Below are 24,510 nucleotides of genomic sequence, written 5' to 3' on the forward strand. Positions count from 1 at the left end.
CGCGCATGCGCCGCCACGGCCGGCCGCCCCCCAGCCCCCCACCCCCCCACCCCCGTTCGCCGGCTGTACCACTACGGCGTAACGTGTGGGTGGGAGTGAACGCGGGGTAGAGGAGCCAGCCGGCCCTGAAAGGCCAGGCAGCCCCTCGTGGCCTCGTTACGGAGATATTCGTTCCCCTCTCGAGTGTGCGGGCGCCTCCTAAGCTCGCTTCTCCACTCGTTCCCACCCCCGCTCAATCCCGTCTCCCCCCGGGGCAGCACATTGGTACAGGCCGCTCCCAGCTGATCCGGCGGCTCGGCGAAACCATCGCGCTCAAGCCAGGGGGAGGCGAGGTGCCGGGGCCGGGCCCGTGTCTGTGTGTGCGCGGGGAGGGGAGGGGGGCGCATTGTTGAGTCAGGGGCCGAGCGGCGCGGCGGGGCGGACGGGCGCACCTCGCCGCGGCGGCGGGGGGGGGACGTCACAGCGGGCGGGCGGCAACGCGGGCCCTGCCGCTAGGGCGCGGCCGCCCCCCCTCCCGCGGCCACCCCTCCGCCGCCTCTCCGGTGGTGGCGCCCGGCTCCAGCTGACCGGCCTGGAATCCCGGCTCCCAGCCCCGCCGCCCCCCCCCTACCCCCCCCCACCGCCCGCCGCCGCCGCCGCCCCGGCCCGGCCCCGGCCCCGGCCCCGGCCCCGGCCCCGCTCCCGGCCCCGCCATGGGAGACGCCGGCAGCGAGCGCAGCAAGGCGCCCAGCCTGCCGCCGCGCTGCCCCTGCGGCTTCTGGGGGTAAGCGAGGGCCCCGCGGGCCGGGAGGGGGCTGGGCTGGGCTGCGGCCGGGCGGGGCGGCGGCGGAGGGGAAGGGGGGGGGGGGACCGGGAACGGGAACGAGCAGGGGAAGGGGCAGGGGCCGGGGCTGAGCCCTGGGGAGGGGCTGGGAGGGGGGGGGCGGCTGCGTTGTGCCTCCCTAAGTGTGGGTTTGGGGCGGGGGGGGCTGCTTGTACGCCTCAGGTGGGGGCAGGCCCGGCTGTGAACCCCCCCCGGGCTGCCGCCGGGGTCCCCGGGCCGCCCCCGAGCCCCCCCGGGCCGCCCCCGTCTCTCCCCGGTTCACCCCGCCCAGCCCCACAGGGAGCCGGGGGGGGGGGGGGGGGGGCTCCAGCTGCTCCCCCCCCCCCCCAGGTCAAGGGGAAAATGCTGTGTAAAATGGTGGTCCCGTCACCTCGGGGAGCCCCACGGCCTGCCTGGCTGCTGGCCGGCCTCCTGTGAGTGAAGGGCGAAGTAGGGCTGCTGTTATTTAGTCAGAGCTGGGGTAAAAATACTAAGCCAGGCCCTCGCTAACCCCCTACCCGCCCTAGGGTGCTGGATACGCTTCCATCGCTGATCACTTCTTGTATTTTAAATCAGACGTATCATGGCAGGTGGTTTGCTGCCAGACACACGCAGTCACAAAACGCCCCTAATATATATATATATCCCAGAAATATTAGTCCCTAACGCTCCTACTGACGAAATGCTCGAAGAACACACGACTAAATAGACTTCTGAGGGCTCACCTGAGCTTTCCGCTTGTCTGTGGTTGTGCCTTCCTGGGATTTATGGCGTGCAATGTAAGGTGCTCGGGGGGGGGAGTGGAGGCTGGGAGGAAGGAGATGCAATAAGAGTGATTTAGCGGTGTCGCTGTACGTGGGGTGCTTCCACTGGAGTGGCAGGATTTTAAATGAAATCCGTTTTCGTGAGTTATGAGAGAAATCATGAAGTGCAACATATGCCGTGGCCCTGCCGGGAGTGATTGTGCAAGGCATATTACAAATATACGGTAAATTGTTCTGTTAATTTCTGTTTTCTTAGGCTGCCATGTTTGGAACTGATGTTTTCTGCAGTGTAGTGGGGAGCAAGTTGCCGCTGTCTCTGAGGCAGCGCACCGACTCGTGTAACCTGATCTTGGCATGAGAGGAGAGTCACAGAAAGTTGAAAGTGAACTTTTCCTCTGGGCTGAACTTTTGGGCTAGTTCAGAGGGTTGTGATAATGAGACAAAAATCTGGTGCGTCGTGTTTGAGGATCTGGTTAATGGTGACAGGAGGCCCTCAAGAAACCCCATTGCCTTTAAAGCCATTACTCTTTTCTTAAAACCTACGTTTCCCTTGAACAATTATCGAAATGCTATTTCTTGCTCCCTTTCTCCCAGGTGCCCTTCAATACTCATTGCCAAGCTTTGTACCTATATTTGCACTTCAAAAAATGAATAAATTGCACCATCAGCTTCCGCAGTCTGATGGCTTGTTGTACTTCTCTGTCTTGAAGAAACTTAAGTGTTGTCCTCTTCTTATTCACCTGGGCCTTGCCAGTGCTTGAAAAGATCTGCTGGTAAATCTGTATGGACATGCCCTTGTAGCAGCGTTGCACTGGCAGGAGTACTCATGGTGTCACAGTTTTATGCCAGCATTCTGAAGGAAGGAAGTCATGCTAGCATAAAGAGTTGTATGCCTCTGAATTCTGCTGCTCTCGGTGTCAGTTAAGGTTGTGCCAGCAGTATGTCTTAAAGAGGATGGAGTCTTCTCGGTGACCTTTATGTTACTTTGACACTTGGAATAACAGGGCCATGCTTGCCTTTTCTCTGCAGAATTCTAGCATTTAATACCATGAAAAGTTCTGAAACTTGTAACTTGATGAAATAATTTCTATGAACTTCCTAAAGAAAGGCATGTAGAGGAATAGCTTTGCTTTGTTTCCTGGTCTGCATCAGTCCAGTGATGGAGAATCCTTGGATGGCCGCTCTCGAGTGCGCCTGAACCACGCAGGCTGCAGAAGAGTTCATTGCCAGCGGGTCAGACCGTCGGGTCTAGACGTTACCCAGTACGTCTTGTGGCTGAGTGTAAAAGATAGTGTTGGGGCTTGGTGGTGGCGGTTTTGTTTGTTTTGTTTTGCCTTGATTTTTGTTTACTGCTAGCAGTACCATTTATGGTGAGATGAATACTTTTCTGCAGTAATCCACAAACGTAGCATTAAGGAAAATATTGAGAAAACCATTAAGAAAACCATTGAAGTAAGCTGTGGATCTGTGGGCTGAACTTTGCCTATTGATAAATAGTCATAAAGTAGCTCCTGAAGTACATATTGGTCTAGTGGTGGTATTCAAAGGGTAACAAGAGAGGACTGTACATACTATTGCATTAAAGTTGGAGGGATTCTTTTAAAATGCTGGGTTTTATATTAGAAATTCAGATCCCGTAGGTTGCAGGAATCTCTAGTGACTGAAAAACTACTAAACTCTTGATGTTTCAAGATCTAAGAGACTGAAAAATGAACAACTGAAAGAAGGACTTGAGTGAGCCTGCTTAGAACTTCTGAAACATCTGCTTAAGGTCAACAACTAATGTTTTCTTACCTTTTGTGGAAGATCACAGAAGCCATCCTTAAATCTTCTGCAGACTTCCCCTTCTCTTTAGTATGTCCAGGCTGTCATTTTTGCTCCAGCGAGGTTCAGATGGAACACGGAGATGATCTTTATATTTTTACAAAATCATCTCACACAGCCTCAGTTGGGCAAACCTCATCTGTATTGATTTATTTATGTAAAATTCACACAGCTTGCTGTTTGGAAATATTTTACCCCCTGCTCTTTCTATTTTTACATCTTAAACTTCAGTTAGTTGCAACTGTTTTGCTTTTTATTGGAATAGTTTTTGTGTATAAAGGTTGGAAAGGGTGCAGTGTGCAAGATGTTATTTTAGATTACTTCATTTAGAGTTTGTGCTGTGCTTAGCTTCTCATTCTTATGATCTGGAAAAATTCTTCTTTTTCTGATTAACAGACCATGTAAATTTTTTTTCTTAGATGAGTGGATTTCAGAAACCAGTCTTTTCTGACATATATAAAATCTTCTGCTCTGTGTTAATAAATACATGGAAATATTGCAATATGTATATATTCCAGTTAAGCCACTTTGCTTATTAGAAATGAGGCATAATCCTTTAATGAACTTCATGTTGGCAGTTCCTCATCAGGAAGGTCTCCACAAAGGTTTCACTTGCGTATAGCTCATCAAAGGGCTGGGGCTTTTACTATTACACTGTTAGATGCGTGGATGAGACTTGTAAGCTAAAATACTCCTTGGCTGGTAGAAGCGTACATTGTGAAGGAGCGAGTCAGAGAGGGTAATACTGCTGTGATTCTGTTTGTACCGTAGTGAATGCTGCTTGGTTTTCTTACGGTCCAGATGATGCCAGACCATCGTGTTTAGTGCCTTAGAACCAGAAAAGAAGGGAATATGCTAATGGACATAAAAGAAATGAATTCCATTCTTGAAATGGTGGCAACCAGCAGGAAGTTGATTGAAAACACAGTATGCTTAGTTTCATCTCATCTTATTTCTGGCACTATAAGATACTGTAGTCAGCTGAAACTGATGGCAATGCTGTTTTGAGAACACGCCAGCAGGGGTTTTGCAGGATGATACCATTTGTTCTGCCTTCTCTGACACTGCGTGCATCATAGACGTGGTGAGGCATTGTGCCCCAAGCATTGTGTGCAGACCCAATCCAGAGTTTATTTCGGAGTCTGGATTTTCCAGTTACTTGTGTATCACCAGGGCCCTGCCATGCCAAACTGGCTCTTCTCTCAATTCTGTTTCCTAAAATTAAACGCTTGATCAAGTGGTGAATCATTTAACCTAAGCACGATTAGTTTACGACTATATATCACCAAAGCTTTTTTTCACTTATATATATATATATATATATATATATATATATGTATATATGTATGTATGTCATTACTTACTTACATGTACGTATGTATGTGCCATTAACAAGCCTCCTCTTTGGCTGATCTTTTCCTTCTTTTTTATGGGTGATTGCAGCTGTTCATTCCATCGGAGCTCTCAGTGACTGTCCATTTATACTTTCTAATCTCATAGGCTGTGTACGTCATCCTCAATGAATAATGCCTTCATAAACCTAATTTTAAGTACTGTTGAAACACTCCATAGATGTTCCTAAGTGAGGCTTGATGAAACTGTAGAAATAGGCACCTTTCCCTCTAAGAATTAGTTTTTGCTGGCCTCGAATCATGCAGTTACTTAGGCTTTCACTTACTATATCTTTGGATCAGATGCTAGAAAAAGTAACAAAATTGGCAGCTTATGCAAGTCAGTGCATCCAGTCCCAAACAAGTTACCGTTTATTAGTCCTCGGTATTAACTGAGGTCTTTGAGTGCCCAGGGATGACACAAGTGCCTGGGGTAGCTGTCTGTGGATGGTGCTGTGCGAGGGGCAGGGTGTCTCTCTCTGCAGTGCTACTGATGACACGAAATGTCAATTCTTTCAATTGTGATACCTTGATTTGAATCAATAAATAAATTAATGATGCTTGTGTTTTAGGAAGGCTAATTCTTACTGTGCTGTACAAGACCCAAAACGTGTTTTTGTAAGAATAAAAGCTCATTTGCTTTTATTACTTTCAAGTGTGCTGTAATACAAGTAAAATTAACTTCCATAGAATTATACGAACGTTTATAGGCCATCTATTACAGTGAGCTAGAGTTGGTTTGAATCAAGTAATTAATTTGCCTGAAGTGGTCGTTATATTTTGTTTTGGCTTTAGCTTATGGCTAAAATACTTGAATTTCTTTTTATATACTATAAATGAACTTATTTAATGTTATGTTACATTCTTGGGTGAAAGTGAGCGGAGCAGTTTGTAGTTAAAGCCATCATTAACTGCTGCGAGGTAGGTATATTGCACAAATTGGAAGAAGAAATTATTTAACTAACAGAAACAAAAGGCCTAATGAGGAATTGGTCTAGTCACAGATTTTCCAAGGAAATGCTACAGAGGATGTTGAGAGACTTTGGAGAGATAATGACTTTTTTTGCTTGGATTTAAATTGTAGAAGATACTGAGAATTATGAGACATGGAGAAGCTTCAATCCAAGGAGACAGTGGAGAGAAAAATTGGACTTTGTCATGTTCCCTGTTTGAATAACAATATACAGAATGAAGAACAATAATTTGTGAGGTTCTTGGGATTTCCCTCAGTCGTAATACAACTAGCAGAGCATCTCAACTAAAGTCAAAAGGTAGACTTTTTCTATACAGCGAACAATTGCTTTTTGCAACCACATTCACCAGGAAGATATTCCATTTTGGATCGAGGCTTAGCTTTCTTTTTGCTGCAGAAGCTGACCTTTGGGAGTAGGGGTTACTGGCACTTGAAGTAAAAGCAGATGAATTGGATTTGATATTTTAACTGTAATAAGCTCTGTTCTAGGAATGTGAAAACAATGCTTTCTTTTGCAGTGCTTAACAGAATAGACAAAACAGAAAGGAGATTTTGTTATTTAATAGAAAACAGCTGTTCTGGATCATGCCAGAGATCCATCCAGCCCTGACTCTGGCTTGGGTGATAAGTGATGCTAGGGAGTAGGTGTAAGAACAGAGCAGGCATGCAGCGATGCTTATCTTGGTATATTCCTCCTTTGCTTCTGGCAGACTGACATGAGGCTGTCCTCCGTTTTATAGGTGTATGGCTTAGCAGGTCTTAATTATTTTTTATGAATTTGCATAATGACTTCTTGAATCCTTACGTATTCTTGACCCTCACAACATCCTGCAACAAGTAGTTCCGTAATCTAGCCATGCTCTTTATGGGGAAAAAAAAAAAAGTAATTGATTTTTTTTCCTTTAATCTTGCTGTGTGATAATTTTAAGGAGTGAATAAATTCAAACAGCTGGTGTATGAGGGTGTTTTGTTTAAGAAGATCCAAAAATAGGCCTGCTTGATTAAAATTGTTTACTTCTTCAGGGAAGCCAGAATTTGAGAAAACAAACACTTGCTTAAACTATGAGTTTATTCAAAATCTTTATATAAAATGTTGTAGAAATACTTCCTAATTATAGATCGATACACTGCTAGTTATAGACAGCTGTATCCAGCATCTTTTAATCTAACCAAATTCCTCGGTGGTCAGAATGAAATTTGGTTTCCTTCTGCTGCTTCTACTGGTGGAGCAAAGAGGGATGAAGCAGGTTTTGTGTGCTGCTTTTGGAAGCTTGGAGGAGTTGAGAGTAAAAAGTTGCTGTGTCTGTGTCACCGGTCAGGTGTCTGTCTTCATGTCAGTCAGTGTTGTCTTTGTTTCGTTTCTAAACTGTGATTAGCTGAAGGTATTAGCAGTGATTATTCCTCTGGTAATGCTACGAAATATCTGTCATGCTGGTAAAATGTTCAACTGTTGTATGGCTGCATAGATATATCGTGTTTTGTGTATTGCTTCACTTCACTGAGTGTGCTTCAGGTTGTCCGGCGTTCCTAATGGTAAGTCCAGACTGTTTGAAGGTTATAACATAGGTATCGGTTTTGAGGACATCCTGCTCTTGTTCTTAATTGCGTAAGCTTTAACCATTTCAACATCAAACTTCCACAGAAATGTTAATGTCGCTGCTGCGTGTCGGGCCCACGGAGCCCAACATGTAATATTAAAGCCTCAAAATGATGGAAGCCGCGCAAGCCAGATGCTTGTTTCCTTTAAGATGTTGAAATCGCAGTGATGCGAAGCATTAACTTCAGAGAGTGATCCATGATGGATGTATGCATTGGCGATGTTTGGTTTGGACTTGAATATTTTCATTAACGTGCTATGCCAATTATTAATGGGTTTTAAAATTATTTTAAATTAGAAGTTTGTGTATGTAAATAAACACAGGCTTCTTAAGAGGCAGTTGGTGGAAATTATCGATGTGATATGTTTTCTCAGAGAAATGATGCTTATATTCTTTGAAGTTTAAAATGCTACAGTGCTCCTCTGTATCTCCTCAAATACACAACCCTGCCTGGCTCACTTTGGGTCTTTGAAGTGTTGGCACAGTATCTTGTGGCAGTTTTTGGACAATGTTTGACCTTGACTATGGTGAAACTCTTACCTGGATCTCAGAGAGAAGCTTCATATTCGGTTTAGGCAGGTAAATCAGAATGATCTGTTCTCTCCCCCTTTTTGCTCAGATGGCACTATAGATGCCCTTCCTGTCTGTTCAGTGTCGTCAGGGCTCACTAGCATGGACTCCTTTCTTTATTTTTGGAAGAAGAATTAAAAATCAGGCATATATGCAGCATGGATTTACTTTCCTAGTTGCCAGATTTGTGAAGGAACTTAGGTTTAAGCAGGGGTCTAAAATAGTTTTTTAACACTTCTTTTTAAATCATGTAACACAGAAGAAGTCAAATAGCTATGTATACGTAGTTGCATTTACTGTAAATTATTCTTTACCTGTATACAGGGAAATGTCTTAAATGAAAGATTTTAATATTCCAAGAGTTGGAGACCCAAGACACTTGCAGTTGTCTGTTCAATTCCTCTGTTAACGGTATCTGAACAGTAGCGTCGTGGAAAGTGCAGTGATACAACTTCTCCATACATGTATTAGCAACTTGTGGATGGGTTTTTACATTGAATGGGTTCTCTGGGGTCTTCCAGTTACGTGCAGCAGGGACCTGCCCTATGCCAGGCTCGTAGGGGTTTGGTTCAGTTCCTGCCACTTAACCTGGCCACCGTACGCATGCTCTGAACTTGAACGATGTAGGTCAATGTGAGGAAGGTAATTTTCAGTTTCCTAATGATGTGATATTTTCATTAGTGCGTTAGGGGAATTCATGTTTAAACTGTCTTTCACTGGCCTTATGTCATTTAATCTATATATGTTAGCTAGTGTTAGATTGACAATGTTTATTTGGTGCAAATTAGAGTAATTGTAAGTAATGAAAAAAATTGAATGGAGCTAAAACCCGGCTTTCTATAATTTTAATAAGCAGTCAGACAAACTGTGAGAAAGAGAGGGTTGGTGGTTACCACCTGTACTCTCTAACTCTGCTGATGTAGTGTGGTGCTGGGTGAGTTGTTTGAATTGGGGCCTGTTTTGCAATGTATACACTTCTTGTTTGAATGAAGAAGTTCTATTTAATTTCTAAGCACTTAAGATAGCCTCCTAATTGTGCAGGATCCAAAGCCACGTCCTCATGGACTTAATGTGACCTACTGAGATCAGCCCTGTCGCCGTAACAGCCGTGTTTTGATCCCTAATGATACGTTGGAGGTGTCTCAGGGGAAGTTGTGTGTATAAAGGAGGTAAAATGCTGCCTTTTGGAAAGGATCCCTCGGTACTGGAGGCTGCGTTGTCCTTCTAACCGTTGATCAGATTGATTTTTGGTCAAAGGTACTATCAATATTAGTCCAGACTGTTGATAAATCAATTGTGGGTCTTCAAAACTTTTCTTCAACAAATATCCAGTATTGCTCAATAAAATGCATTTTTAGCTAGAGAAAGGTGAATTTTAGGTCAGGTATTGCTGACAAGAGTTTAATGTCAGCTGTAGTAATGCTTGCTCATTGTTAATGTCCTAGGGGGACTTTTTTAATCCTCTTCAGGGAACTAATGGGCAAGAATGGTTTCTTAAACTGTCCAAGTGTTAACGCATCCTGAAGCTAGATTTCTAGTGTTGCCCTGAATCATTAACATATTAATCTATTCAAAACCTGATAAGTCCTATTTTTAGAATCAATTTTTGACTGCATAGTTCTTTGAAGGAGTGAAACATTGGATGTATATTAACATAGTATGATTCTGTAATAAAGGTTCCTTCCAATTTTAATTTTATCTTAGTCTAATTCAGTTTTTAATGGCAAAATTCTTATCGAAAATATTAGGATTTCATTTTTAAAAATGCTCACAACGTTAGGAGACTGAAAATACGGTAGTTCTTTGGAGCAGCTGAAATCTTTGGTTTTGTTTTTAGATAGGAGTGTGGAGCCGAGCTATGATTGATAAAGGGCTTTTAGGAATAGTCCACATATACTCAATAACTTACCTCATTAACCTAGGTGCTCATTCTTCTTTTGAGCTTTTAAAAGAAAACAATTAACAATAGTATCCAAACACTTAAGGTTTCTTCAAGTTGGAGCTTTGTGATTAATACTTCATTGCAAAGTAATTGAAATTAAACTTGCCTTGGAAATAATTAACTGAAGATGGAACAAATTGACTCTGCGTTTGATTTAAGGAAGTAGACCAACTGATGCTGGTAACTCCTAGTGTTGTCCAGTGCATGGAGTGTTTGTGATACTCTAAAATAGACATGCTGGAAGTGTCTTCTCTAGAACTAGTTAGAATTCTAAGTCCATTATATCTGGAGGTGTTGAATGTCACTACATCCTCTTCTCTTCTTTTGTCTGTAGTTTGTTAGTACAGTCATTGGTTTTATTTGGGCACTGGGCACATTGCTGTTTTAACTTCTTGCTTGGGTACGGTGATTCCAGATATATAGATATTGTTCCCCTAATGCTGAGTGCCATTCTCTTTTGTCTTCTGTTTATTTAATAGCTAGAAGTCCTTGGCATTGAAGTTTGTTGGACCATGTTTTTTCACATGCGTGTTTTCCTTCATTAATGAATCATGTATCACTCTTCATTTAATTCCACAGTGGTTTAGGAGCCTTGAATGAAAGACCTGATATAGCGGGGAGTGTTTACAGCTTCCCAAGCTCTGTCCTCTCTAGAGAGGTGTTTGTTTTAAATCAGCACTTGCTGTAAAACAACGCTGACCCGTTGACATGTTGTTTCCAAGGATATCCGTGTTGAAGGAAGTGTTTGTGGTGGGTGGAGGAAGCTTCTTTCAATCAGAAGAGTTACTATGCAATTAGAAAAGCAAGAACCGCCTGCATTACACATCTGCAAGGCTCAGGTGGTTTCATAGCACGCTCTTGATGAAGATAGGACCCCATTATTATCCATTATTCTGTGATGCAGTGTTTCCTTTTGCTATTAATGTTCTCATGTGACTAATTCAGGCACGACCAGAAATCTTTCTGGTGAATAATTAACACTTCCTGTCCTGCACAAGTGGCTTGTAAAGACGGATTCAGATAGTAAAGGAAAAAACACCGTGATGTATGTCATTACATAGTAAGTTAAGCAAATGTGTTGCATCATTCTTTCAAAATAAAGTAAAATACTGGAAATTTCATCACTTACTGGCATAGCAGGAACTTGACTATTACAGGTTAGAATTCGGTTGCCTGAGCTGACATGTCCTCTGAAATGCATCTGAAATTGAGATAACTGCAATTGCTGCTTGCTTTTGTAACCACTAATTGGAAAGCCAAACTAAACAGCACTAGGCCAGGGCTTTCAGAAACTGAAATCTGCAGCTTTCAGACAGCGTAGCAGAGGTTGCTGTAGTTGTTGATTTCCTGTTTTGTGTGTGTCCTCAGATCAGTTTCCCTGCACATTGCTAGGTGTCGAGATGACAAAAAGTGATTGAGCCGCTTTCCTATTGGTGTTCTTTCTGTCATTATTATTTCTGTTGGCTGAATTAGTAGTGGGTTGCTGACTTCTTTAGCAACATGTTTGTTGAAAACTTTAGTACAGAAGTGCTTTTAAGTAGTCTTTATGTTGCAACTTTATGTGCATATAAATCTTGGAAGTTTATGTATTTACACAGCGAGAATTATTAATTTCTTTGCAGTTTTTGATTAAAAAAAAATAAAAACTGAAATGATTTGTCCTGAAGTAGTCATTATATAGTGTAGCTGATGACTTAACTGTAGCACAGAAGACTGCTCATACACATTTATGGATTTTGAGGATTTAAGTATCTTTTCTTTGAACACAATTTGGGCTAACTATTCTAGTAGTATTTTTCTTGATATGAATATCACACAAAATAAAAGAGAAGGTTTGGGGGTTTTAGTTAGTTTTGAGGACTACTTAAGGCCACTCAGCCAATAACTATTTCAGTGATTTTATGGGCCGTATATATTTGCACCACTAAGGTTTATGTGGTAAGACTGGTGCTCCAAAAACAGGGTTGCTTCAAAAGCTTGTATTCTCTGGACATGGTGATGGCAGTTGGAGAAGAGGGTAGGGGGAATGGTGTAGATGATCCTTATCTTGGGTTTTATAGTTACTTGATTAATCAGCAGTGCTTTCCTTTCTTCTGCTTAGCTTTCTTGTCCCTTATCATCTGTGCAAGACAAATTCCGAAGGTAGATTTTACATTTTTATTACATCAATACCCAGCATGGAAAACGTAGACCAACTTTTTGGACACACAGTCTTCCTTCAGTATACGGGGAAGCTGCTCTGCTTTTTCCAAGTATATATCCAGGCATCGCCTCTGTCTCCAAAATCAGTTTTGCCTGTATGCTTATTTATTATGGCTGCAGCAGCACTGCTGGTAGGAAATAAATGTTTTCTACCAGCTGGCTGGATAGCTGACCTTAGTTATTGCTTGCGTGGCTGCTGTCAGTTGGTTGTTTGTAGGTGTGGTTCAGAAACTGTTGTTTCTGCTACAATCAGCTAGCAAACACTGAATGTGGTATTACCTTTATCACAAAACGTATTAGCTGATAGTTCAATTTGTACGGTCCAAAGGAAGCTACAGACTTGTTTGATTCACTTTGATTCTGGTTGAATTAGTCAAATGTAAATGTTTTCTGTGGAAGTATAGGTGGTGTGTTTTCCTTTCCCATAATGGAAAGAAAACATATCCTTATTTGAGTTGACTCAAGGAAAAGTAATGCTTAGGTAGCAAGAAGGTCCGAATTATTTGTTTGCCAGGCTCATGTTTGAAGGGCCAGTGTGTTAGGTGAAAGTACTGGGAAGTAAGAGGGCAAGAAAATCATGTACATGAAGTTCATAGCGTACATATTTGCTATTCATTAGTTTCATTGTTAGAGGTACCTTTATTTGTCCTGTACCAGTTTCTCAAACTACTGTGGTGAAAGTGGAGAGGGAGGATTGTGTGCTCTCCTTACAGAAGGGGCCCTCCATGAGTAAATGATGGAAAAGGTGCACGGATATTTGGTGAAAAACTTTTCCGTGATTCTGCTTGACTTTTTTTTTTTCAAAAAAAACACAACGCTTTTTTTCTCTTGGAGATTAGAGATGACTGAAGAGGTATGACTTGACGCTGCTGCTTGCTTGCTTAAATTTTTTTAAATCCCTTTTAGCTACTGCTTCTACTTAGGATTCAACGTTAATTTGATGTGGATGATTGAGCAGTAGACTTGCAGTGTACAGCTCCAGCCTGGGACAGTGATTAGGTGGTTAAAACTTGCTCGTTCTCCTTGTGTACAATGAGGTTACGCATAGCTTGGATGAGTGTTCAGGATGAGGTAACATTACGGGGCTCTTTTTTTTTTTTAACCTACTGTTAATGATCCCTCAGTGCTTGGTTACGGTGCCTTTCCCTGAGATTACCGTCAGAAATGCCTCAATAGCTGATCCACCGAAAGGGCCTTTGCTGTTTGCTCTGCATGCGTGTGAACGAAATATTTAACTTGGCGCTGACTTCCCCCAGCCTGAATGAGATGCAGTAAGTGCGCTGATTGTGATTTATCCCTTCAGTCTCAATTAGCGAAGGGAAATTGTAAGGAGTTGAAGCATTTTCCCACGTCCTCTCTATGTTATTTCAAAACAGGAAAATGATGCGGATAACATAATGGTTTCTGTGAGTGCTGCGATACCCTTGGTTTTGTTCATGTAAATAAATGTAGGCTGTCTGCTCTAAACACTTACAAAACAGTAAAAGCTACCTTGTGAAAATGACAACTGCGAAGATTGCAGTTTGCGTTTGCATTAATCTGGATCACCGAAGATGGAAAAGCCAAAATACCAGTCTGTGTAAAGGTTTCCTTCTCCTGTCTCAGGATGAAGGATTGTTTTTTCACTAGATGTTTAAAACCCTTGAACTTTAAGCAGAACGTGCGTGCTGAATGCTTTCTGTACTGGTAATTGAAATGCGATTGCCTGAGAAGCGGGAGTGTGCTGCGGGAAACATGAGAAAGGACCGATGCATCGCACAGAGGGTCTCACCCCAACGGGGCGCCTGGCACCCTTCTGGAAAGCGCTGTTCTCTGCCGTGTCACCCATCAAATGGCGCACGCAGCACCCATTTCTTGTGGCTAGCATGCTGGCATATGGTCCTTAAAGGCTGTGCGTTTACACCCGATGACTAGAACTGTTATAGTGGGGGAATGTGAGCTGCCTGCTCAGCGGGGTCTACCACCCCAACAGTGTTATGGGGGCCCCCAAAATGGGCTTTCGAGGCACAGCATGGGACAGGCCATCATCGCAACCTGCCTCCCAGGGAACTAGTTTAGGCTGTGACAAAATTTTGGAGGAGGTGGGAAGTGAGGACGGTGAAGCACATTCCCATTCTGATTATTCGTTTAGTTTCCTTTTCTTCCAAATCCTCGCAAGTAGGAAAGAAATACTAGGTTGTTTTATTTTTGTCAAAGAATAAAATTTACTATTTTGGGGTGACCTTGTTCTCTGCCCTCCAGCCATTTCTCAGAACTGCTATACTTGCATAAAGGCTTCAGTTACAAATTTGTAAGGAAAATGTCAAGTGGCTGGGCACAAAGTCTGATCTATCTTATTAATTAAATAGGCACTGCAAGCTTCTCCACATACTGTTTAAAATTCTTTAAAAAAAAAAATCTCACCGCTTATGTGCAATTGTATTATGACAAAGCGTTTGGACTTTGAGAGAGCAGGTAACACATTGAGATTGTTCAAGATTTTTGAGATCCTGGTAATTTATTTTCTTAAGTAAGCTGCTAATTGGCTTTACATTGTTGAGAAGAGTAAGCTAATGCTTGTCTTGAATTAGTTGTATGAATCAACATGTTTAAATCTCATGTTTAAAATGCAAAAGTGAACTGATGTATGTAAAGCTACTTGAATTTGGAGTTAGGATTTGTGGGTCACTGAGTACCTCAACAGATTGGTTATGGCAGAGTTGTTTCCAAGCAAGACTCAGTGCTCCTGATATCATGTTTGATTACTCAGCTAAACACCTCACTAACCGCCTGTGATTTAGCATGCATGATGTTTACCTAGTTGCATTTCTCATTACTTAGATGCTGAGAGGAGATGAGATTAGCGGGTTTTATTTATGCTTTGGCAGATTATTTTATAACATTTTGTTATATTGCTGCACTGCTAAGATTATAAAAATAATAGGATATTTTAAAAAACAAAAACAAAAAAAACTTGGTTCTTTGAGCTTTTCCTGTCTAGTTGCTATTTGTTAGTGCTACCCATGAAAACCCTGCTTTACAGAGCTGTCACAGAGACTGAAGTATAAGATAAATACACTTCTGATTAAAACTTTGATTGTACTAAACCTAAATTTGGAACAGCAATATATCAGTCTATAACATTAAGGCTACAGTATGAAAATATTTATTTGTATTTTGCAGACATGAGATGCCCTTTAAAATATCAAGTTGACGTTTTGTGAAATAATTCAGGGTGCTCTGCAGTACAATTGTTCAAAACCATCAAATGGAATTGCCTCCCAGAGTAATTGGGTAAGAGCAGAAACGTGATGCGACATAGCTCAAGAAATGCCTGACATTAGTAGAAGTGCTGAAGACTGAGCTAAAACCACGTACCCACTGGTCAAGTAACATGGGATGTAATGTGTTTCCTTGTGAATGTGGAGTTTGGTTTGGTTACTGGGAGGGCTTCTTTAGAGCAGCCCTGGGAGTAGCACGGTTGGGATCAAAACAGAAAGAGCTCTCTGTCTTTCATAGGTAACAAGGCAAACACAGTTCTTGTAATCAAGCGTCCTTCACTGAAAGTCCAAATATAAGAAAGGATTTCAAAGCATTTTAAATGGCTTGGGTCTCAAATCCCATTGACACTCAGGAGCATTTGGAAACGTCAGGTTGCCATCCATACGTACGTAATATGATCAGACGGTGATTGTGAGCTTGTAGGACTGAAGCCAAAGCCAAAAATGTTGCGAGTAACTTAGTGGGGTGATTGCTTAGTAGTAGAGTCAGCATTCGATAGACTTGTGCGTGTTGGCTTCACTTAATTGCATTTTCAATGTAATTGTGGAGTTTTTACAAGTATACATGCTTTATAGAGGAATAGTGCACCGGTTCTTAACAACTTTGAAACAAGTTACATAGTGGAATAAATAAGAGTTTTGCATTCAGCTATTTTCACCAACTGGCAGGACAGCAGAACAAAACATGCTGTTGATGTACTCGATAGGTAGCATTCAGCGTTGCAGTAAGACTTCAGAACATTTGAATGAGGGCATGCCATAAAACAGGCTGAATTACTAACCTTAGCTCTGTCCGCAGTTTGCACATGTGCACGTGGGTCATAAACACATCGGGATTTATTAGTGTTCTGTATGTCAATGGGAAGTGTTTTTGTTGTGGCTGTGGACAGAAATGTAGCTATTTTCATTGTAGACATACAATGATTCCTTGGTGTTGTTGAGCAGTACTTTTTTGACTTCTTACTAACTCTTTTGTGTGTTTAATTACTGGCAGAAATTATCTTTTATATTAAGAATATTTTCCTCCCTAGTGAGATGTATCACTCCACAGTAATTCATTATTGTTCCTGCACACAAACTGTTCTGGGAGAAATAGGGGCTCAGAATTACATGAGCAATGCATTTATAACTCTGACCGATTCTGTAGCATATAGCTAATTTTTGTGTGTCATGCAGCCTATTTCCAAATAGTTTTGAGTGGGGACCTTCAGGTATTTGTTGTACTTCACAAACGTAGCGTCACTTCTTTTTGTAAAAGAGAAGGACTCAGCACATAAGGATTTTTAGAGCCCACGCAGTGGTCTGCAAGCTTAAGGAAAAATGTGGAAATCCAAAGTTTTCTATGTCTGTAATCCATATGTTCTCCTGTTTATGTACAGTCATGCTGTGCAATGTTTAACTGTCTCATGAAAACTTTCTCCTGTCCTTAACCCCTTTTCAGGACATATGCTGTAACAGCATGTCAGGAGCCTTGGTGGCAATAGGATTTTCCCTGAACAGGGTAATCGAGTGTATTGCTTTAAGGAGGGAACAGGATAGGATTACTGAACCCAGTGGCAAGGCTCTGGGGAGCAATTTAGATGGTGGTAATGGTGGTAAAAAATAAAAATAAAAAATAGTGCTTAAAATACAAGCTAAGTTCAGGTGTCCTGAATCAGCAGGTTCTCAAATTCACATACTTTCCTATTAAATTCAGAGGAGACGTGGCAGGGCGATAGCTGTCATTAGTATGGACGTTTAACATTCAGTGCTATGAACTTAAAAGTAGTTTGAGTATTTGTAGTTTTACTGCCAGTCTCTGCCGTGAGAAACGGTTGATTTACACACCAAAAAAAGCTTTAGTTTCAATGAAACCTGGGAGCATGCCCTCTGTAAGAAAGAAAGACACCCTTAGTCCAGAACAAGCCGTAAGCTCTCACGTTCCAGGGTGCGATGCTTGGTGTAGGACAGTTGCAGAAGCCTCAGTAACTGGGAAGATGAGTCAGTGAAGAACAAATCAGTTATTCCATCCACACAAATTCTGCCTTTATAAATACAAGCAAAGTTAGTAGAATGTAAAGCTTTTGTACAACGTAGCTTTGATAGAGCAGACTAATGTTTTTAGAGGTGTTCTGCTTTCCCTTAACCAGCCTTTCAATTTTTTGAGACTTTTCTGTGAACTCATACGGCTTTGTTCATGTTACATACTATAAATGCCAGAAATCCAGCTGCAGTCACTGACCTTACGCTCTGTAATAGTGAGAGAAAAAATTTTCAAAACCTTTGGTCCTCTTGTATAAAGGGTACTGCTTTGTACATCAGGGAAACTTCACTTAAGACCAGAATATTTGTCTGGTTAGTCAGGCCAATTCATAGTGTTTTTTTTTTTTAATACTTTTGTAATTACTTTTTTTTTTAATACTTCTGTTCCAAGTAAAAAGTAATGACTCAAAATAAAAGGCTCACCTTAAAGGAACAGAAAATGGCAAAAGGAAAGACAGATATGACTGTCCCATTGGCATCTGAGAAGATGGTTTGTTCAAAAACTTTTTTTCTTTCCCTGGACCGTTCTGTTCCTATTACTGAGGAGGCTTCTGAACTTTCTTGTGTGCTGGGGGATGACATGTTTGTGGTGTGTTACAGAAACAAACCCCGCCCTCATCCTATGAACAGCTTTATTATAGGTGTTACGAAAAAGAAAGGAAAAATGAATGCTACTGCAGTGTATTCACAAGTTTCTTAAACAGTAGCAAAAAATAATAATAAAAATAAATGAATATAATCTTTTTTCCTTTGAAACTGTTGACACAGCAGCAGTTGCATTGCTGTAGCTGATGGGTAAACTCTGCCAGGTGAGTTAGTTAAATGAAAGTTAGTACTCTGTCTTGAAACTCTAAAAAAAAGTGTTGGTCACTGAAATGCAATGAGTGAAAAAAGTGTAGTTTTAGTTGCAGAAGTAGTGTGAGATTACTGAGAAGATGGAAGGATACGGGCTTTTCTCCTTTGTGCTTTTTTTTTTTTTTCCCAAGGAAGTATATTTTAATGGCAAATAGCTTGTTTTATAACACTCAGGCATTTAATTTCAAATGCAAGGGCATAAGTAGCCATGTGGTTTGTGAGTGTGTTTAGAAAGTGGTCCCGAGCAAATGCCTGGTAAGCAGTGTGCCTTTCCTTCTAGACAGAACCAAGACCTGACTGCGTGAGGGTGACAGTTGCAGTGTGTTAGGTCTCTTGTACCACTTCTAATGAGATTAGGGCTTTCAGACAGCGTGTTTCAAACACCATAAATTGATGATGATAACAGAATCTGTTATATTATCCTTATATCCTTACCAGTATTCTTATACCGAAGCAATGGGTATTATTGTTTTCTTATTAACTCTATTAACTTGTCTAATTGACTTCAAAAAAGATAACATGGCTTTTTTTGCTAAACTTTAGGATACAGGGGAACAAAATTTGGTCATTTGTTGTGCGAGGCATAAAAAATGAGAAGCTTTAATCAGCATTCAGCAGTTCGGATAATACTAGCTCTCAGACTAAATTTACATTTTGAGGAAAGCTTAATTCTAAGTCCAAAGTTTCTGCTCATTAAAAGTCTGAGGTCTTTGCTAGGTTTCCAAAAGGGGACTTCTAAAAGGAAAATAATCTCTTTGCTTTTTTTCCGTTGCTGTTTTAACCTTTATAGAAGAATGTACAAGCTTTGAAATCTGTTTTATCAATTGAACTGTTGGGACTGTCAAGCCACTTCTTGGCTTCTGTTGAATTTAATAAAGTCTCAGGAGCAGAAGTGGGAGCTCTCTCCAACCTTTACTGAGGGATCAGGAAGTGAATGGAAATACCCAGTATTGTTCGCTTTAGCTTTGCTCAAGCATTTTGTGAATGCCTCTCTTATTCTGTTTAAATAGGTTAAATATTCATGTTGTATTTGATTTCCTGGGTATTTATTTTTTTAATAATAGTACTTCCCAATGTGTTCATTCTCCTTCTGAATTACTAGCACTTGTGCTGAAAAGAGAAACAGGGAAAGACAGCCCAGAATTCTTGTAGTGTAAAAAGGAGGCAAACAAATACATTTTCCTATTATTACTCATACTTTCTTTTATTTTCTGTAGAAGTATTCTGGGTTATTTTGTACATGTCGTACTGAATCCGGTAATAGGATAAATCTTAAAGCTTATCTTATTTCTGTTATCGTAGCAGTCAGCATTTGCTGTTGTGTGAATAATGTGCAAGACCACCCCATCAGTAGATGCTGTTGGTTGTAACATACCACTGATACGGTGTTAAGTGTCCATTCTGTATTTGGAGAGTAGTTATTGTAGATTTATATGGATATATAAATTGATATAATACAAATAGATTTATTTTCAGATGTTGCAGACTGGATTGTGATCTAGCAGTGCCCATTGCAGCTGAAATTCACTGCGGCCCTGCATTAAACGTAAGCAGCCTGTGATTTAAGTTAAATTTTGTAGAGTTGAGGGTCAGTCTTTTCAATACGGAGCAAGACTTAGCGTGCCTCATCTGCTGGTACTGAAGTGCGGTAACCCGTTTCTGTAAACCATTTCCTTTATGCAGTAAATTCTCACCAGCGCTGCTAGTAGTCCAGCTGATTCAGTGTTAACAGCAGCAGGAACCCTGTGTGCTGATCGTTTGAGTTATAAAATGCTTCGCAGATGTTAGAGTACCTGGAGAATTACAACTGCTCCGTGCAAACTGGCAGAGACCCACAGAGAGCAGGGGTTGTAATGCACCCAAAAGGCAGCGTGCTGCATACTTTTGTCCTGTGTTGGTACTTTTCTGTAATGCCTCGTCATCTCTGTCCTCTTGGGTAGAACCTATTAGGTGGTTATATCTACAGTATATTTGAAGGTATGGGGTCATCAGAGTTTTTATTGAATAAAGTGTCAATTTGATTTTATGGCTTTGGCTGTGTGTGAAGGCTGAGGGAGGTTAGCACCACCTGGTACACGAGGCAGGCAATCTCTTCCTAATTTCCTTTACCATTTTCCTGTTGCAACGTGTAATTTCTTTTCTTCAAGAGTTCTGCAGACAGTGTTTAAGCCAAGAGCTGAACCAAGATGCGGAGCACTCTTTCTCTGAGAACAGCGATTAGACATTGAACAATGTGCCAGTTCTTCATAGGATGTGCTCAGGAAAAGACTAGGTGGGGTACTGGCTATTAAATGCCCTCCTGTATCAGCTCCAGGTTGTAGATAATTGATTTAAATCTGCCCAGAGCGGATTAGAGCAGTACTAACTGACGGTGTAAGGAATTATATACAGGTTCTTGTTCCTTGCCAAGGATAATAGTAGCAGCACAGAAACTTTTACTGGGAGATAAAAAATTATTTTCAAACAGGGAGTCTTTTAGGCCTATGAGATAAGTACACACTAAAATGTCAGCTCTTCAGTCTTGCAGTTTTTAATGTCCATGTTGTTTTAACTTTCACTTCATACGCTCTGTTTAGAAGACCACATGTGAAACTTGGATGGAAAAGTGCGTATCCCAGTGTTAGTCATAACCTGATACATGCTTCAGTTTGTATGATCTCATTTGTTAGTAAATAATCTGGGAGCTATGCTAACTGGCATAGTAGCAGATTGAGTATTCTTGCCATTGCTTATTTTTCCAGTCCCTTCCACTTTAGTTGATAGGATGGAGTTTGCCCTGCCTCAGTTTACATCTTCCATGTTCACGAGCAGGTTTTATAGGTGAGGTGTTCCCAAGTGTTGGTGTTCCCAACGGTTCCATGTGTCTGACCAGTTGAGGACAAAATCCTTCTGATAGTCATGATGGGGTGTTAAAAGCAAGATAAAGGTGCTTCTCTATTCTGGTTTGTGCTTAATTTTAACTCTTAAGATTTGTGTCCTGCTCCCCCCACTCCATTTGTTTATTTTACTAATTGTCTAAAATGTGTGGACAGGGTTAAACGGTGTTTGCTGATGTGTTTCTTTTGTATCCTGTTCGGTCTCTTGCCTTGTTTATCTTCTTTCCTGACAATAAGACTTGTGAGTGAAGAACACTGGAGGAGAACTTTCCTGATTCTTATTGCTATCATGCAAAAGACAGGCTCTCTGGGGAGAGAGATCTGAAAAGTGTCTGTGGAGCTGTTCATTTCCTCTGATCTTTGCTGTCTTCCCTGGGCACCCATACTCATACTGGAATGTAAGGAATTAGTTTTCAGGTATGCTGCACTTGGACATACGGGAAAGAGTTCTTGATCACAGTCAGAGGAAGGAAAAAAAAAACAACAATTGAGGTCTTTGACGAGGTACAGCACTCTGGGCATTTTAACTAAGAATGTTTTACAGGGATCACTAGATACATTAACTCCCCAGTCTTGAATATGTAGGAATGAATTACTGTTGTTTCCTTTTAGAAGTTTGAGAAATACAGTTTTATATGTTTTGAGGAGATGTAGACAGCATGAAAGATGGAAGAAGTCAGATAATATGGATGCTTTAAGACACACATATTAGTATAAAAATGCCAGTGCAACTCTCTAAGGAACAAACTCTTATCTTTTGGATCTAATTCTGCACTGGTGCTGTTGGTCTGGGCTGGTTTTTGAGTACCATGCTCGTTCTATTTCAGTGCCTATGGAAGATAACCTCATACTATGGACATCTTGGTTGATGCAGTGGCAGTGCCCATACAGGTGTCATAGGTGCCAAAGAGAAGGAAGTTCTGAAGCAACTCAGGATGGACGTCTACGGCTTGATGGCCCTTGGTCAGGTGTTTGACTGTAGTTAAGAAAAGAAAGCCAATATTAATAGCCATCATTGCCTCTTAATGTCAGTGTAAAGTGCAAGGCAGGGGCCTGAAATTTGCACAAATGTGCTTTTTTCTATGACTTTGATCATGGCTAGGATTTGGTACTTGTTTTTGCTGAGCCAGGTACTGTAGTAAAAGGCGTTGAGAAGCTTGTAGAGAAGTCCAGAAAAGTTTGGAACGTGGTAGAAAAAGCTGATTGCTGGGACTGGGGAAGGAACTGGAAGATTGACTTACTAGGCTATGAGGAAAACAGTCTGAAACTCATTGAAATATTGTGTAATTCTTTTTAGTTAATTTTAGTTGACATAATTAGGTAGAAGTGGAAAGATTTTTTTTTTGCACATTTAAAAGAAAGGAAAAGCATCTGGATTATTGTTAACGTTCATGTATTATGACTCAAAATGTTTTTGTTTAATTGTATCCTTTCATTTTAATTGTTCATTATTTACAGTGTTAAAATATGCAGACATCTGTGTTGTCAGCTTTCCTGTTACAGAAAGTTACTCTTTTATTAGGTGTTTTTTTCCCCACGAGCTTGTTTTCTGTATGGAAGAAATTCATAAGCATAGACGTGCTAATACGCCAGTTTTATTCAGTGAATCAGATGCGTGATGTCCTTCATTAACTTGTGATAAAATACAATGCCAAAGACCAGAATGCTGCATTGTAGAAGCATGCACAGAGGATGCTCTTCATCTGGCTTTTGAAGCAGCTTTACTGATCTTCAGGTCTCCTGTATTTGAACCACGTTGTATTGTTACAAGGACAGAAAGACAAGTAGTTAGACCTATGGGCTAACTGTAGCTAATGAGAAGATAACTCAGTATTTGCTCTTAGATCAGAAATAGGCAGGTTTTAAATGCGTATTTTGAAAGTAATTTTTTTTTCTCTCTGGAAATTGGGGCAGAGCATTTAATGTACTTTGTCTTCGTGGAAATAGTTGAGAACTACATCTTCTATCTGCATGCTGGAGATCGTGTATTTGCACTTAGAATGCTTAAAAAAAGACAGACTTTGACATCATGACACATTACCTTGTTTTAAAGGTGTTTCCTGTTTTGGGTCACATCAATTTTGGACGCTAAAGCTGAAGTGATCTGGGCTCGGGGTGATCATTACAGAGGTCTTACGCTTTTTCTAATGCGTAGTTCGTTAGCCCAGTTAAATGTATGCAAAATATTTTTCTATTCAGAGTAAAAGTTATGAAATAACATATCTGGATAGAGTGCAAAGCTGAGGCAGCTGTCGCTCCTGGGCACAAGTCATAGGATTTGAGGGACGCAGCCTGTTCACTCGCAGGCCTCTTTGGCATCATCGAGTCGTGAACTTTCCGTCATCCTTTACTCAGAAAGAGAATGGAGTTGACCAGTGTGTTCTAGGTCAAGATCAGATCTCAGAAATCATATTGAAAATGTAGGGGGCAGTTGGGGTTTTCAGACATATTAAGCACTGAAATATTTTTTTTGTTTTAATCATGTCTTTTTATTAAAAAATAAAAATAAAAAGGAAAAGGAGGGGAAAAAAAGCACAACCAACCAATAATAAAAAACCTGTAGAAAAGTTGCTGTTAGCTATCATGAGGAATATGTTGTGTGTGGATCAAAAATGACAGGGGAGGCAGTGAATCTTTTCAGGGTTAGCAGGAAGAAAACAAGCTTAATGATGTAGTGATGTAGTGCATGCTTTTTTCTGTAAACCATTCAAAACTTACATAGCTGCTATGTTCTCTCTGCTGCTACTCCTTTCAGACACTTCCATTTCATTTGTGTTTCTTGACTTAACTGTGCAGATTTTTATTTTTTTTATTTTTGGCAGTCATCTTTAGTGGGATGGTTTGGGAATGTTTTATAGGGCCATATATCGTTCACACAGGTGAAGGGTCTGAGAGACTGCAGGAGTTTTTATGACCAGCATCCACTGTCTTAGAAGAACCAGAGAAGGCAACATTACACAGCACACTTCTCTTAAAAGAAGGTGCTACTTTTTTTTATAAACTAGTGATTGAGCTGTAGGTGACAACTTTCACTGAACTAATGATGCTTAGTATATATATATTCTTTTTTAAAACTTGTGATTGTGCCTTGGTGCACATTCACAAAAAAAATCCCAGCTTTTTCTAGGAGCAGATTAATATCTGGCTTCGTATACAGCTTTGTTTGTCACTATCAGCCTAACTCTTGCTTATACTGTTTCTTCTATTGTTATTTTTTTGTTTGTTTGTTTGCTTTTTAAAGTTGTTGTCAAAGCTTGGTTTATAGTGGTTTGTTCCTTGAACTCTTCGTTATTATGAATTTTACCTGATTTATTTTGATTTTCAGAAACTTCAGAAGTTGCATGTTCAATACAAACATCTTGAGGGAAATGTTTATAAGCAGTTTTATGCTGTTTAGAAATGCTATGTTCATTTGAATCACACTGAACTCT

General features: G+C 40.9%; 1 protein-coding gene across 2 annotated transcripts in view; it reads left to right on the top strand.

The window, feature by feature from the left end:
* The first annotated feature begins 428 nt into the window (after positions 1–428).
* The window catches only part of ZFAND3 (zinc finger AN1-type containing 3), a 134,378-nt gene continuing 110,296 nt past the window's right edge, over positions 429–24,510 (top strand). The window contains exon 1 of one of the 2 annotated variants that reach the window (XM_040552323.1): positions 429–763. In XM_040552323.1, the coding sequence (XP_040408257.1) occupies positions 693–763 (71 nt within the window). In that variant the 5' untranslated portion in view covers positions 429–692. Of the gene's footprint in view, positions 764–15,228; positions 15,340–24,510 lie in introns of those variants that run through there. The other variant, XM_040552324.1, reaches the window with a different exon arrangement.

The sequence above is a fragment of the Cygnus olor genome, chromosome 3 (genome assembly GCF_009769625.2).
Source record: "Cygnus olor isolate bCygOlo1 chromosome 3, bCygOlo1.pri.v2, whole genome shotgun sequence".
Taxonomy (NCBI): Eukaryota; Metazoa; Chordata; class Aves; order Anseriformes; family Anatidae; genus Cygnus; species Cygnus olor.